Source organism: Python bivittatus, unplaced genomic scaffold (genome assembly GCF_059951505.1).
Source record: "Python bivittatus isolate LINGU-HERP-01145 unplaced genomic scaffold, Pbiv_v1 ctg000210_np1212, whole genome shotgun sequence".
NCBI lineage: Eukaryota > Metazoa > Chordata > Lepidosauria > Squamata > Pythonidae > Python > Python bivittatus.
In genome coordinates this window covers 5,614,822-5,627,184 of record NW_028277053.1, presented here as the reverse complement: position 1 = coordinate 5,627,184, position 12,363 = coordinate 5,614,822, and the positions used below count along the sequence as shown (strand labels likewise).

The 12,363-nt window shown below is 43.6% G+C and overlaps 2 protein-coding genes across 3 annotated transcripts in view; both read left to right on the top strand.

The window, feature by feature from the left end:
• CTDSPL2 (CTD small phosphatase like 2) overlaps nucleotides 1-5,688 on the top strand; it is a 47,753-nt gene extending 42,065 nt beyond the window's left edge. The window contains exons 13-14 of one of the 2 annotated variants that reach the window (XM_088139269.1): nucleotides 1,502-1,597; nucleotides 2,667-5,688. In XM_088139269.1, coding sequence (XP_087995395.1) covers nucleotides 1,502-1,597; nucleotides 2,667-2,732 — 162 coding nt within the window. In that variant the 3' untranslated portion in view covers nucleotides 2,733-5,688. Of the gene's footprint in view, nucleotides 1-265; nucleotides 1,475-1,501; nucleotides 1,598-2,666 lie in introns of those variants that run through there. The other variant, XM_088139270.1, reaches the window with a different exon arrangement.
• Nucleotides 5,689-6,402: 714 nt separating this feature from the next.
• Nucleotides 6,403-11,687, top strand: EIF3J (eukaryotic translation initiation factor 3 subunit J). Its single transcript, XM_088139276.1, has 8 exons — nucleotides 6,403-6,554; nucleotides 6,640-6,749; nucleotides 6,872-6,956; nucleotides 7,033-7,124; nucleotides 7,443-7,557; nucleotides 7,845-8,003; nucleotides 10,204-10,277; nucleotides 10,793-11,687. The coding sequence occupies exons 1-8, from the start codon at nucleotides 6,530-6,532 to the stop codon at nucleotides 10,922-10,924; spliced, it is 792 nt and encodes a 263-aa protein (XP_087995402.1). The 5' UTR covers nucleotides 6,403-6,529; the 3' UTR covers nucleotides 10,925-11,687.
• Nucleotides 11,688-12,363: the final 676 nt, after the last annotated feature.

Genomic DNA, 12,363 nt, shown 5'->3' with positions numbered 1-12,363 from the left:
TACTCCTGCAGTATGGTGACCTATGATGCAATCAAAGCTTCATCCACATCCTAAAAATAGAGATTCTGATAGAGCAAACAGCACACAAACGTTGCACTGCATCATGTCTTTCTTGAACACCTGAGCCAGCCAGCATTGTCCTTATGGAAGAAGTATGAGAAAACGCCAATGGCTTGAGCCTGAAGTTCCAGTCCATGAGATGACAATCCCATGTGAGACTAAGGGGATCTCTCTCTCTCTCTCTCTCTCTCTCTTTTTTTTAAAGTTGGTTGCCACCATCAGACTCTACTCTTTGTGACAAAGATTTGTGGAAATGAATACTGCCTCTATTAAATAAATCTCTGCAGACTTCAGAAAAAGGGTTTGATGCTCACGAGGCTGGAAAAAGATTGCTGCCTATCTCCAGTTGGCCATAAAGAGGAATAGGCCAAAATCTCTCAAGACAGTCTGTGGGATTGATCGAGGTACAGAAAAGGTTTGGTTGAGATCAGTGCAGTTAAGCTAAAGTTTTGCAGACTTCTTCCAAAACAGACAGTTAATGTTGGCTCAGCGTGCTCAGTTAAAGCATGTCATGATGCAGTTTTTTGTGTTGTTTGGTTAACCAGAATCTCCATCAATTAATACAATTTTGATGAAGTTCTGATCACACGGTAATCCCAATAGTGCACAATTATGGGTATTTCTAAAGGATCCACAAATTTTCTTCCTGCCGCATCTGGGTTCATTTTCTTTGCCATCTTGTTTCTTTGTTTTGTGTTTTGTGTATTATTTGTTTTTAAACATTTTTAATGATTTCTAAACCACCCAGAGTCGCTGGGATTCAGGCAGCATATAAATTTAATATATTATTGTTGGTCGCAGAGTCAGCCAGATGTTTAGACTGGATTTGGCATTTTTATCCACCTGTCGAGTCCTTCCCAAGGACCTGGGATAGGTAGATGTTGTTTGATGGTATTAAAGGAACACCATCAAATTATTATTGTTGTTACTACTACTACTACTACTATTAATTTTCATCTGAACTCAAAATTTCTGATTTATTATAAAGCACGTCACAAAATACATATAACTTTGCCTTGTGATGATTTGTCACCAGGGCATGAGATTGAAACAGACCTGTGATAATACTCCTCTTATATATAGTCATCTTCATCCTATATTAATTCTGCTTCCTTCATGGAACATTGGAATAGGTGCCACAATGTTTTACTACTCAGTGCGAAATCTTCGGTACACCTTCTTACATTGAATATTCTTTTATGATCATTTGGAATTGAACATGCATTATATAAATTATGCTTGCCATCTGTCATGAGCAAAATGAACATGTGCAGAGATGTTTTCAATTGTTCTCCCCAGCCTTCCACCACCCTGGCCCCCCATATTCACATTTCTAAAAAATTAGATCAGTGGAGGAACTGCTGAAAAGGAGACCTCCTCTCTCTCCAGAAAACGCAGCACCTTATTTTACCTCTTTTTCTTTTAATTATTACTGATTTAGCTTTCAAATGGAATTCCTATAGAAAGCTGGTTCATGGATAAAAATGACAATGAACTCCTAAAGTTGATCCCTTTTCTGGAAAAACTCGTAGAACTGGTAAGTATTTTTTAAATCATTTTTTCTTCTTAAACCTTCATAGATTAACACAATTCAGGATACTGGTTTTGACTTAGGAAAGCCCCTTTAGATGTCTGCATCACATGTCCCTTTAGGAAGTGCTGTCTCCCTTTTATATCAGCACAGTTTCCCTGATCTGTCCAAAAATACATATGAATAAAGGATCTTAAAAAGCTGTTCTGAGTGGCTAGCCTCTTCTAGTCTCTTAAAGATGAGTGCTCTGTCAAAGGTCAAGCAAGATGATGTTTCGTAGAGCTTTTAGAGTAATGGCGCATCTCTTGTCCATACTCAGTATGTGAGTAAATTCTATTTTTTTAGAATCCATGTTTTGATCAGAATATAAGTCTGTGGAATAGAGCTGAATATTAACATAATGCAACCCTCATTATGTCTACACAGAAAAAACATTTGGTACATGCAAGATGTCATCTGCATGCATTTGTTGAGTGAGTGAGTGAGATTACACAGAACAATAAAGCCAAATTCCTGACAGCCTGAGTTTTAATTCAGGAACACCTAAAGCTGGTGCACATTGCTCATTTAATCCCACCTGCCAGTAGGACGAACTTCACTAAGCAGAAGTTCAGTAAGAACTTGCAAACATTTCAGTAGCCATAAGCTAGCATAAAACATTGGGTTCAAATCTGAATTGTTAGGGGAAGGACATGACAGGAATCATGGTTTGGTAGTAAATTTAAGTGTCTTACTCCTATTAGTTTTCTGGTCAGCAAAACCACTCACAGTAGAGGGAACCAGGAACAAGGATTTTCCAGCATCCTTGTGTCTTGTTTTCTCTGAATGTGGTGGTTAGTCGAAAATACAATCCAAGGAATTTTAAAAGCTGTGGACAGGAGTTCAGAAGTGTAAGATTTCATAGTTGGATTCCAGGCCTAACACAGGCAGTGGCTCTCTCTTGGCTCCTCCTTCTTCCTCTGTAGCAACGAGCAGTAGTTTCTGGCCATGCTCAGATTCCAAAGGTTATCACAAATTAACTTTACTGTAATTAATGAAAGATGTTAAATTTTTGTTTTGCTTTCCCCATCTCTAGAATGAAGATGTTCGACCTCACATCAGAGACAGATTTCGCTTGCATGACTTACTACCCCCTGATTAAACTCAATCTTTTGTCAAAGAGCTGAAGGGAAAGAAAATGCAGGATTCTTTTTTCTTTTTGGACTAGAACAAAAACATTGCCATTACTGTTGAAATTTTTGCATTTTTGTACCCTTTCTCGCTTTTCTTATCTCTGGTGCCCAACAGTAATAAAGGGTTACAGAAGAACTTTCTATATCGCCAAATGGAAATACGTACAGTACAGTAGGTAGGCTAGAACAGAAGTGTCTTTAGATCTAGTGCAACTCCAATAATTATTTTTAATGTACAGAACATCTGCCGTTTTTAAAGAATTCTGTTTCTGCCACCAGCAGTTTATCCTATAAAAATACAGGATTTTATGAAATCACAGAGATTGAAAATGGACTCTTGTTTTCTCTCTGTTTGGTGCTCTCTAAGTGGGTTTGTAGCCACTTTGTGTTACTTTTAAAATTCTCATTTCAACAGGAATGGCCAGTAATTTTTTTTCCTGTTAAGGTTTATAACCTTTTTACACTTTTGACCTGTATTCAATTTTAGAATTTCATTATGCATTCCTTTTAGTTGAGGTGGCTTCATACTTTTCTGGGAATAGTTTTATTCATTTTTATTATTCGATCGAATGGCCATTTTCCTGCTTTGTCTGCCTGCATACTGTATATTTGTTTTTAAAAAATTATCTATAGTTTTATTCCATGTAAGTTTCTCTCTCATATTCATATATATATATATATATATATATATATATATATATATGCGCGCAATTTTTTTCTGTAATATTCTACTGTAGTGGAAATCTTTTTTAAAAAAATCAAGAGACTGGCTAGATAAGAAATATAAGAATTACTAATATTCAGAATATTTAAACCATTGTGATGGCATGTGCTGTGGACAGATGATTTCTCGTGGTGGTGTGCACAGCTCGCAGACAAAGATCGGTGCCTCGGTCTCCTGTGCATAGGAGTCCTTACTGAGAATTTGCTGGGTCTAACACAGTTTAGTTCCTGCTGCATCAGGATCCCCACAAATGGAATACGGAGAGCAGGAGAGCATTTGAGAGTCTTGCATGGGTTGGCCCCTCTACTATGCAGTTAGTTACAATCAGTTCTAAACTTCTGTGTAGCATGGTCCCGCCACAGTAACACTGCCTAATCCTGTGGTCCTGGACACTCCTTTGCTGCCAGCGCAGCTGATATGCTATCATAGTGGTTTTCTATATTATATGGAAATAGTTTTCAAGCCTTGGTTCTCTAATGCAGGTTGTAGAAGAGGCTGATATTTTTTTAATGGAGTGTAATCTCCTTTTAGGAGGCTTTTTATGGAAGGGAAAAATTTGTAAAAGTTAGTAAGCTTTGCCTCTAAACTGCATTGACACGCCACAGGCTTGGGCTGTTTTTATGTAAAGGATGTTGCAGAATGGCACTTTTTCTAAAGAGAAGTTTGATATTTTGTATGCTTGTTAAAGAAAGAACAGTATTGGAAATTAAAGGTGGACAACTGATAATTGAGAAGTATGTCAATTAATTTTTTATGTATATTACCTGTTTACTTGTACAATTTTATTGTACAAATTACACGCAGCTTCATTTTTGAATGAGTCCTTAAAATAAGGAAAATCTTTTTAGGAAAACATTTAATTTTTGTATTTTTTGATTTTAAAAGGCATGAGTTATATCGACTTTTCCAATGTATTAATGAAGATTTTAACTTTTCATCAGGTTGAGTGTTTTCTTACTATATTATCTGTTATATATGTAGCTAGCACATGTGTCACTGAACTGTTAAAAAAGTTAGCATGTAGAGCAAGCCTGCTTTGTGGGAAATCATTATTCATTTAGCACAGAATTATGGTGGATTTTCTGCAAAAGAGAGAAAAAAAGGCATTTGCTATCCAGAATGCTGACTTTTTTGTATTTAAAGAAAGGTATTTTGCTTGCGGGAAAATGCTACAGATTCATTTTAATGAGAATCTTTGAATTGTATTTATCTTTAGGGCATCTGGGCATCTTTAAGCTGTTTGTCTTAAATGTCTTTATTGAAATAAAATGTACATAACTATAAATATATATATATATATATATATATATATATATACACACATTATATATAATGTAAGCGTGTGTGTATGTGTGTTTTCCCAGAGGTAATCCCTGTAACCACCTTCCTGTTTTGCTAGTAACAGCTATATTGATACATTTGGTTTTGAAAATGTTAAGTGCTCTCAAATCTATGAAAGTGGATTATCATCATTAAGAGCCATGTAGGAGTGTCCTTGACTCTCAGATTATTTTTAATTAATTTAATTAGAGAAGATAACTCTAATAATTAGTCCAAGCTGTTCCCCTGTGGTTTCTAATGATGATAGCTCACAACTCTTGTCAGCGGTCTCCAGAAGGTACCTGCTCATGCTCACTTGGAGCCCATGGCTAGGCCAAAAGGCTGCGGGTGCATTTAAAAGTCCACCCACTGATCTTCCCCAGCTTCAGAACAGAACTGTGAAGAGAACAATCCTTTTTTGAGGAACAGTGGATGCCTGCCTTTCGGAACTTTGTGTGCAAAGGGAGTGTGTGTGTGATTTTCTTATGATAGTTTGCTATGCTGCATTCAGAGATTATTTTCTGCAAATCCACTAGCAAGTAAATTGAACAGCCGTCCCCACCTTGAATAAAATAATGGACATTTCTGTTATTTGAAGGAAATCTGTACAGCATCTTTTTAGAGTACCTTTTTAAAGCATATGTGCATTTTCATGAACAAAAATTATAAACCCACTGCTTTTCGTTAAGGTGGAACACGGCACATAACAAAACTTGTTCCGAGACTTCCGATCGCTGAAGAGAAAGAAGGAAAGGAAAAAAAGAATGTGAGGTTCTACAACCTAAATGATTGGTAATGTGGGTAACTTAATCCTATTTAGGACAACCAAATCAACCGCTGCAGGCTGCTCTGTAAATACATATTAAACTATCATTTTGTAATTTGGTGCAAGTCTGATTTTTAATTTCAGTGGAAGTGCAAAATGGTTTGATGGACGACGGCTCAGTCTTACGCTGTACGTCGATGCGACTTGGGGTGCGGATAGGCTAAAGGACGGGATTTAACGGCCGCCTTTTGAGCCCGGTTTAGAACAGCGAAGGCCTCTGAAACGGGCCCTGCTGCGCTTCCGGAAGAGCAGGCAGCGGGGCCAAGCCTCTCGGCCGACGCCGCTGGCGTTCGCTCGCGCGGTGAACGACCGGGCTTCCGGGTGGTGCCGCCGCCCACCCTCTCGCCTGGAAGACCCGCAGCAGGCCGGGGCCGGGGCCCGGCGCCTCCCTCCCAGCGCCACGATCCGGCGCGGACCCCCGGAGGGGGCGACCCTTCCCGGACCTGCGGCGGGAGGCGCTGACCCGAGCCCGGCTGACGGCGCGGAGGCGGCGCCGGGGTCTCCTCAGCGCCGCAGTCTGGAGGCGAGGAAGGCCCAGCGGCGGGAGGCTGCCGGTGGGTCCTCCCAGCCCGCCTCAGCGGCCCAGAGCCCCGGCCGCGGCGCCGCCTGCCCGGCGCTGTAGGGCCTTCGCGCGGCGCGGACTCCGCGGGCGGGCTTCCTCCGGTCGCCCGGCGCTGCCGGGGCTCCTCTTCCTCCTCCTCCTCCTCCTCCTGGCAGCGGCGCCTCCGCCTCGGGACGAGAAGCGGGGCCGGTTTCCGCAGCTGCCCCGCCCCTTCCGGGGACGCCGGCGGAAGCCGGAAGCGCGGCGGGGGCGGGGCGGAAGTCCCGGCGTGCCGCGCGCGGCCCCTCCCGCCCGCTGGCCTGGGCGAGCCGCGAGCGAGAGGGCGGCGGGCAAGATGGCGGCCGAGGCGGACTCCTGGGGTAGGTCCGGCCGACCGGCGGCGCCCGCGCCCCCCCCCCGCGGCCCCGCCCGGCCGCTCCGCTGACCCTTTCTCTGTCCCCGCAGACGCGGACACCTTCGAGGCGCCGGACCCGCTGGCCGGGCGCCTCCGGCCCACTCCCGCCGTGGTGGCCATGGACCGCTGGGCCGGCGAGGACGAGGACGACGACGTCAAGGTGGCCGGGGGCTTGGCGCGGGAGGGGCCCGGGGCCGGCTGCCCGGGCGGGCGGGGGCGGGCGGGGGGCGGCGGGCGAGGCCTCCCGGGGTGACCGGCGCCCTTCTGCTCTCTCCCGACCAGGACAACTGGGACGACGAGGAGGAGGAGGTGGAGGAGGAGGAGGACAAGGAGAAGGAGAAGGAGGCCGAGCCCGAGGCCAAGCCAGGTGAGGGGTCCGGGCGGCGGCGCTCGGGAGCCCCGGCGCCGCGAGCGAAAAGCCAATAACCTGTGCCTGTCCGCAGAACCCAAAGTTTCAGAGAAGAAGAAAGCGGCAGAGAAGATGCGGGAGAGGGAAAAGCTGCAGAAGAAGAAGCAGGAGGAGGTTAAGAAAAGGGTAAGGCTTTCCCAGCGCCTCGCCCTGCAGGAAACCAGGATTCGCGTCTCGAGCGCGGATGGATGGGCTCGGGGCGCCTCTCTGGCGCGTAGGTGGCGGCTGGCGTGCGGCTGCCCTTCGGGGAAACGTCGCTGCTCTAGAAACAGTTGTGAAATGTTGTTAGGTAAGCAGTGTTTGGTCTGCACGGTAGATCATTTTTCACCCTCTCTGTGTTTTGGTCGCCGCCGCCGCGATGGCTTTCTTCTGAGGCTAGCGCCGTATGCCGACGGAGAGCTGATCGGGCATACGTCGCTATTCTGTTTCGTATCCCCTTTTAAGTTAGAGGCATCCGAAGAATCTAAAGAACTTACGCCGGAAGAGCAGTTAGCAGACAAACTCCGATTGCAGAAATTGCAAGAAGAGGCAGACCTTGAGTTAGCAAAAGAAACCTTTGGTAAGTTTGAAGGCTGTGCCAACAAGTCACACCGCTCAGTTGATTCAGGGCACGTATTATTTCCTATTAGAAGCACAAAAGATTGTTGTCTGCATCTCTCTAAACCAGCGGTTCTCGTAAACCGCAGCTCTTTAGGGTCCTCAGTCATTTTTAAGACGTCAAGGGTTCCTGAGACCAAAATATTTGAGAAGCGCTGCAACATTTCTTTCCTTTCAGAGGAGCTGTCATTGTGAGCTGATTATTTTACATACTTAAGCTATTTTTATGCTTTGCTCATCTTCCTACAGGTGTAAATAACATATGTGGAATAGATACTATGAATCCATCGTCAAAAGATGATTTTACGGAATTTGGGAAATTGTTAAAAGAAAAAATAACACAATATGAGAAATCTCTATATTATGCTGGATTTTTGGAAACATTAGTTCGAGATATATGTATTTCATGTAAGTACATCAACGAAATACCATTGTTTGCGCTCTGCTTAGCTTGGAAATAAAGGACAGGTTAGAACAATAGCCCAGTGAGAAAAGCTAGGCTAATGGGGTTGAATTAGCTACTTAATTATTAACTCTTAATCTAAGTTTTTATAATGTCTTCTATGTTCTATTTTAAGGCTACTGCTAAGATAGTTGGGCATTCCTACCATAGCCAGCTTTTTTTCTCTTCTGCCTATCTGGTTACCTGTTTATTTTAGAAGAAGGACATCTGGGTGATTCCCAACATGTTCTGCAGTTTTCAGAAACATCTAAATATACATTACCTCCTTAATTCAGGATCATTTGAAGAAAAAACCAGATCTTTTGCATAAATAGTTAACCAGATTTATTATTTCTGGCCATTTGACTTGCATGCAGTTTTAAAAGTTATAAGCAGCTACTATATTCTTCTACAAAGATGGAGCCAGACCACTTCCTAAAGTTAAAATCAGTTTCTAATAACTGTGTTAGAAATTTCTGTAATATAATTCACTGAAGAGAACGAAACCATACCCATTTTAATGCACGCTTTTCAGGAACTTTTCTTAAAAAACATATAAAGCTATCTTATTCAACCTATATCTGATGAGCCACAGCCTCATTTATCAGAATGGTCATATTAAATATGTATCTTTGTTTTTCTTTAAGAAGCAGTAAGTATAGATAGTGTGCCTTTCTTTAGATTTTTCCTTGCCACAACCCCCTCCCCCTTCCTTTGAAGGACCTTAGGCTGAAAGAGTCAGCCCTGGGGAGCTTCCACAGCTAAGTGGGAGTTGAACGTGTGGAGACCTGGCACCCTTCCTGTTGTTCTGGATGAGAATCCTTTCTGGTCTCAGTGCTGTAATCTGTCATAAATTATGGTAAAGCAATAAATGATGTGTTTGGCAATCTTTCATATACTTAAATTTTATTCTGGCAAGATTGCTATAGACAGTTTTCATGCTTTTTATTTTATTCAATAAATTGTAATAATTTAATATCCGTAAATGATTAAAAGGAACCAGAAGAGAATTTAACATCTTAGCCAATGTAGAGTTTATTACAGCAGAACTGAGCCAGTTATCTGTTGGCGCCATATATGGATGTTCACACAACCATTCCTCGTTTTCCCTTGATGATCAGGTTGATAACAGGAGATGTTAAATGTATCGTGGACAGCTTTACCCCTCAAACCTTGCCATCAAGTATTCTGGGTATTTTTTAAAAAGTACATTAGCAAAAAGCAGTGGAGAAAGGGGGCGTGCTGGTCTTCTCGCTGCTCAGTTAAATGAATATTCATTTCAGCACTTAACATTTTTGCCAGCTGTGCAAGGTTAGTAGATAGCTTGAGAAGAACAGTCATGTTCAGCCCCTCTGATAAATCAGGCAGGGAGTGTGTTTTGTTCCTCTGCTCCAACTGTTTTTGGAAAGGAATTCCCTGGGAAAGGGGCAAATCAGAGAAGTGAGAGGCAGCTCCATCCTGAGGCTTGAAGGAGTCAGGCCAGGAAGCAGGGAAGAGCTGGATACCAAAGCAGTTGGCATCATCAGAGATTTCAGGCTAGCCCTCTTGCCTCAGTTTCAGATGCTGCTTCACTCACAGAGGCAGAGACTGGGGGCCTGACAGCCCGGGGCCTCTGCCCTCAGCAGCTGAGGAAGCCTGCCTGAAGGCAGCCTGGGGGCCTTGAGGGAGAGGAAGGAGCTCATGAGTAAAGGCTCCTTTCAGGTGTCTTGGTTAGCTAGGGAATTTCAAACAAGTCAGCAGACAGTACAAAGCCCATCTTTTGGCAGTGCAATTAACCAAATGGTTCTGAAAAACCTAAGTTTTTAAATTATTGCCCAATGGTGGATTTTAAATGTTTCCTATGAGCAGCATGGCTAGCCTTGCACTCAGAGGAGTGTGTGGAAAAGGAAGAGCTACTGTTAGGGCCGGGTACTAGCTGGACTACCTCAGTTCTCTAACAGAGGTCCTTCTAACCTGAAGGTGACCTTCCCCACAACTGTGTGGTGTCTTTTGCCTACCCATAAGCTACCAGCTTACATACATTTTTCCTAAAAATACTTTTCCAGGTATCCCAGATGTTTTTGTGATGTAAGATTCCACTGCCACCCTTCTTTTTTTGGGCAGAAAAAGCTGTTTCTGGAAAGCCTGTAAATAATTCCCCCCCCCCCCGCCTTGTTTTTTCTTTAGTGGAAGTCGATGACTTGAAAAAGATTACCAATTCGTTGACGGTGCTATGCAGTGAGAAGCAGAAGCAGGAGAAGGTGGGTCTTAGGGCCTCTTGCAGGCTTTGGCAGCTACTGTGATATTCCAGTGGCCTTCTGTCATGGATCCTGGGGAGGAGGGGATCAGTGGCTTGCACAGGGGTCTGTGTATCTGGCAGCTGATTTAGCTTAAGCTCTGTGAAAATAAATCCTGGTCTTAGACTTTCTGCACCTAAAGATGTGGTTTTATTCTGGCAAGCTGGTTAATGACTCTATAGGGCAGTCTGTAAACTTTGATCACAGCCCTGATCAAGATGACTTCTCAGTTGCATACAGAATGCTGCACATCAGAATACACGCGAAGGGTACTTTGTTGGGCAGGGTTAGGAAGTTGGTACCTTCCACGTTTTGGATTTCAGCTTCAATCAACCCTGAGTTTCTTGGAAAAAAACTTAGCAAGGTAGTCATTTCATGTGGTTTGCAAGGGAGCCGATGCTTGCTTTCCCTTTTTCTAGCCCAGGATTGGAGAGGTCCGATTGTATTCTTAAATCTGAGCTGTTCCTTTTTCCTTCCAGCAAAATAAAGCCAAAAAGAAGAAAAAAGGTGTGGTGCCTGGCGGAGGTCTAAAAGCAACTATGAAAGATGACCTGGCAGATTACGGTGGTTACGACGGTGGCTATGTGCAAGACTACGAAGACTTCATGTGACCCGTTCTTTCTGTCTTTTGGTTTGCCCACGCTCCCCTAACTGTAGCACAACTTCCTTCCTTTCAATTCTGCCAAATGCCACAACCAGAAAGTGCAGTGTCTTTGTGCTGTTGGTTATCCGGTCACGACTTGACACATTGGAATACCTGCCTTGATGCCGAGGGAATAAAATTATGAAGCCCAATTTTTTATTCAATGATAGGAAATAATGGAATATCGATAATGTGTGTCTTCATAGCAGCGAAGCAGCACTAAATTGGACATTAATTTTGACATGGCCGAAGTTGTATTATTACCAGCAGAGTTAGTAATAACAATCTTAACTGTACCTTTTTTACAAGACTCTACCCAGAAAACAAAAGCAGTTTGCAGCAAATGCATGGGTTTGCAGTAGTATTAAAAATGGCTTTTCTCTCTATTAGAACTTGGTTTTTCAGCGGCTTGAGGGACTTGTGACGTAGCTATAACTTTCCCTGACTTCCAAGTGTGAAAGGGGCAAATGGGCTGTTTCTCTTGCAGTGGGAGGGGGAGGAGCCTTGTCTGAGCAGTTCAGTTTACACTCTGCTGATTCTTTGGAACAATTCTTTGTCACCAGATTTTGGTGGCTCTCACAAGACGGCTGTTTTTTCATGCATAGGAATCCTGCTTAGCAAACTGCAACAGTTATAATAGTTGGGCAAATTGTTATGTTCAGAATTATGACATCTGCAAATGTTTTATAAAAGCAACTAATTTAATAAAATCACTATTGTGAGGACTGAGATCTTTGGTCAGCTTGTGCTTCTCCCACAGGCAGTAACAATTGCTGACAAGGGACCAAATTGCCAGCGAAGGCTGCTCTTCTCTCATCCCACTTAAGTGATCGTGTAGCTCATCCCCTTCTAGCCACGCCTTCCCCCCTTGCACACACACCTCCCGTCTGATGTTGCCCTCCGTTAACAGCCAGTGACTGGAAATATTCTTCAAAGAAGAGATAATCCAACATGGTCATCTTTCTTAACATGCAAGTGGCCAATGTGTACGATTTTTAAGGGTAGTGTGGGTCAATAATCAATAGATCAGTAATCAATAGGTAGCCAGAACCTTGGTATAGCTTCCAGAATCAATCCTGGTGGTTCTGGAGGAAAGGGAGAAAGCAACAGGCCACCTTTCATTGCCTTGGCCTCCTAGGGCAAGAGGATGGGATGTCCAGCCTGACTGCTAGCCTTCAGCCGTGCCTGCAGTTCTGCCTGGGCTACTAGCCCTGTGCTTAGCCTCCTCTTGGCAGTTTCTGAAGCCTCCAGCTTTCCCACACTCCAAATTAACAGAACACCAACATTTTCTGATTCTGTGAGCTGATACATCAATGTGCAAAGCCACCAGCACAAGGTGGAGTTGCCCACCTTTGCAAGTTCCTGGAAAGTGATGTACACAACACCATCCTCCCTGGCTGGACTTCA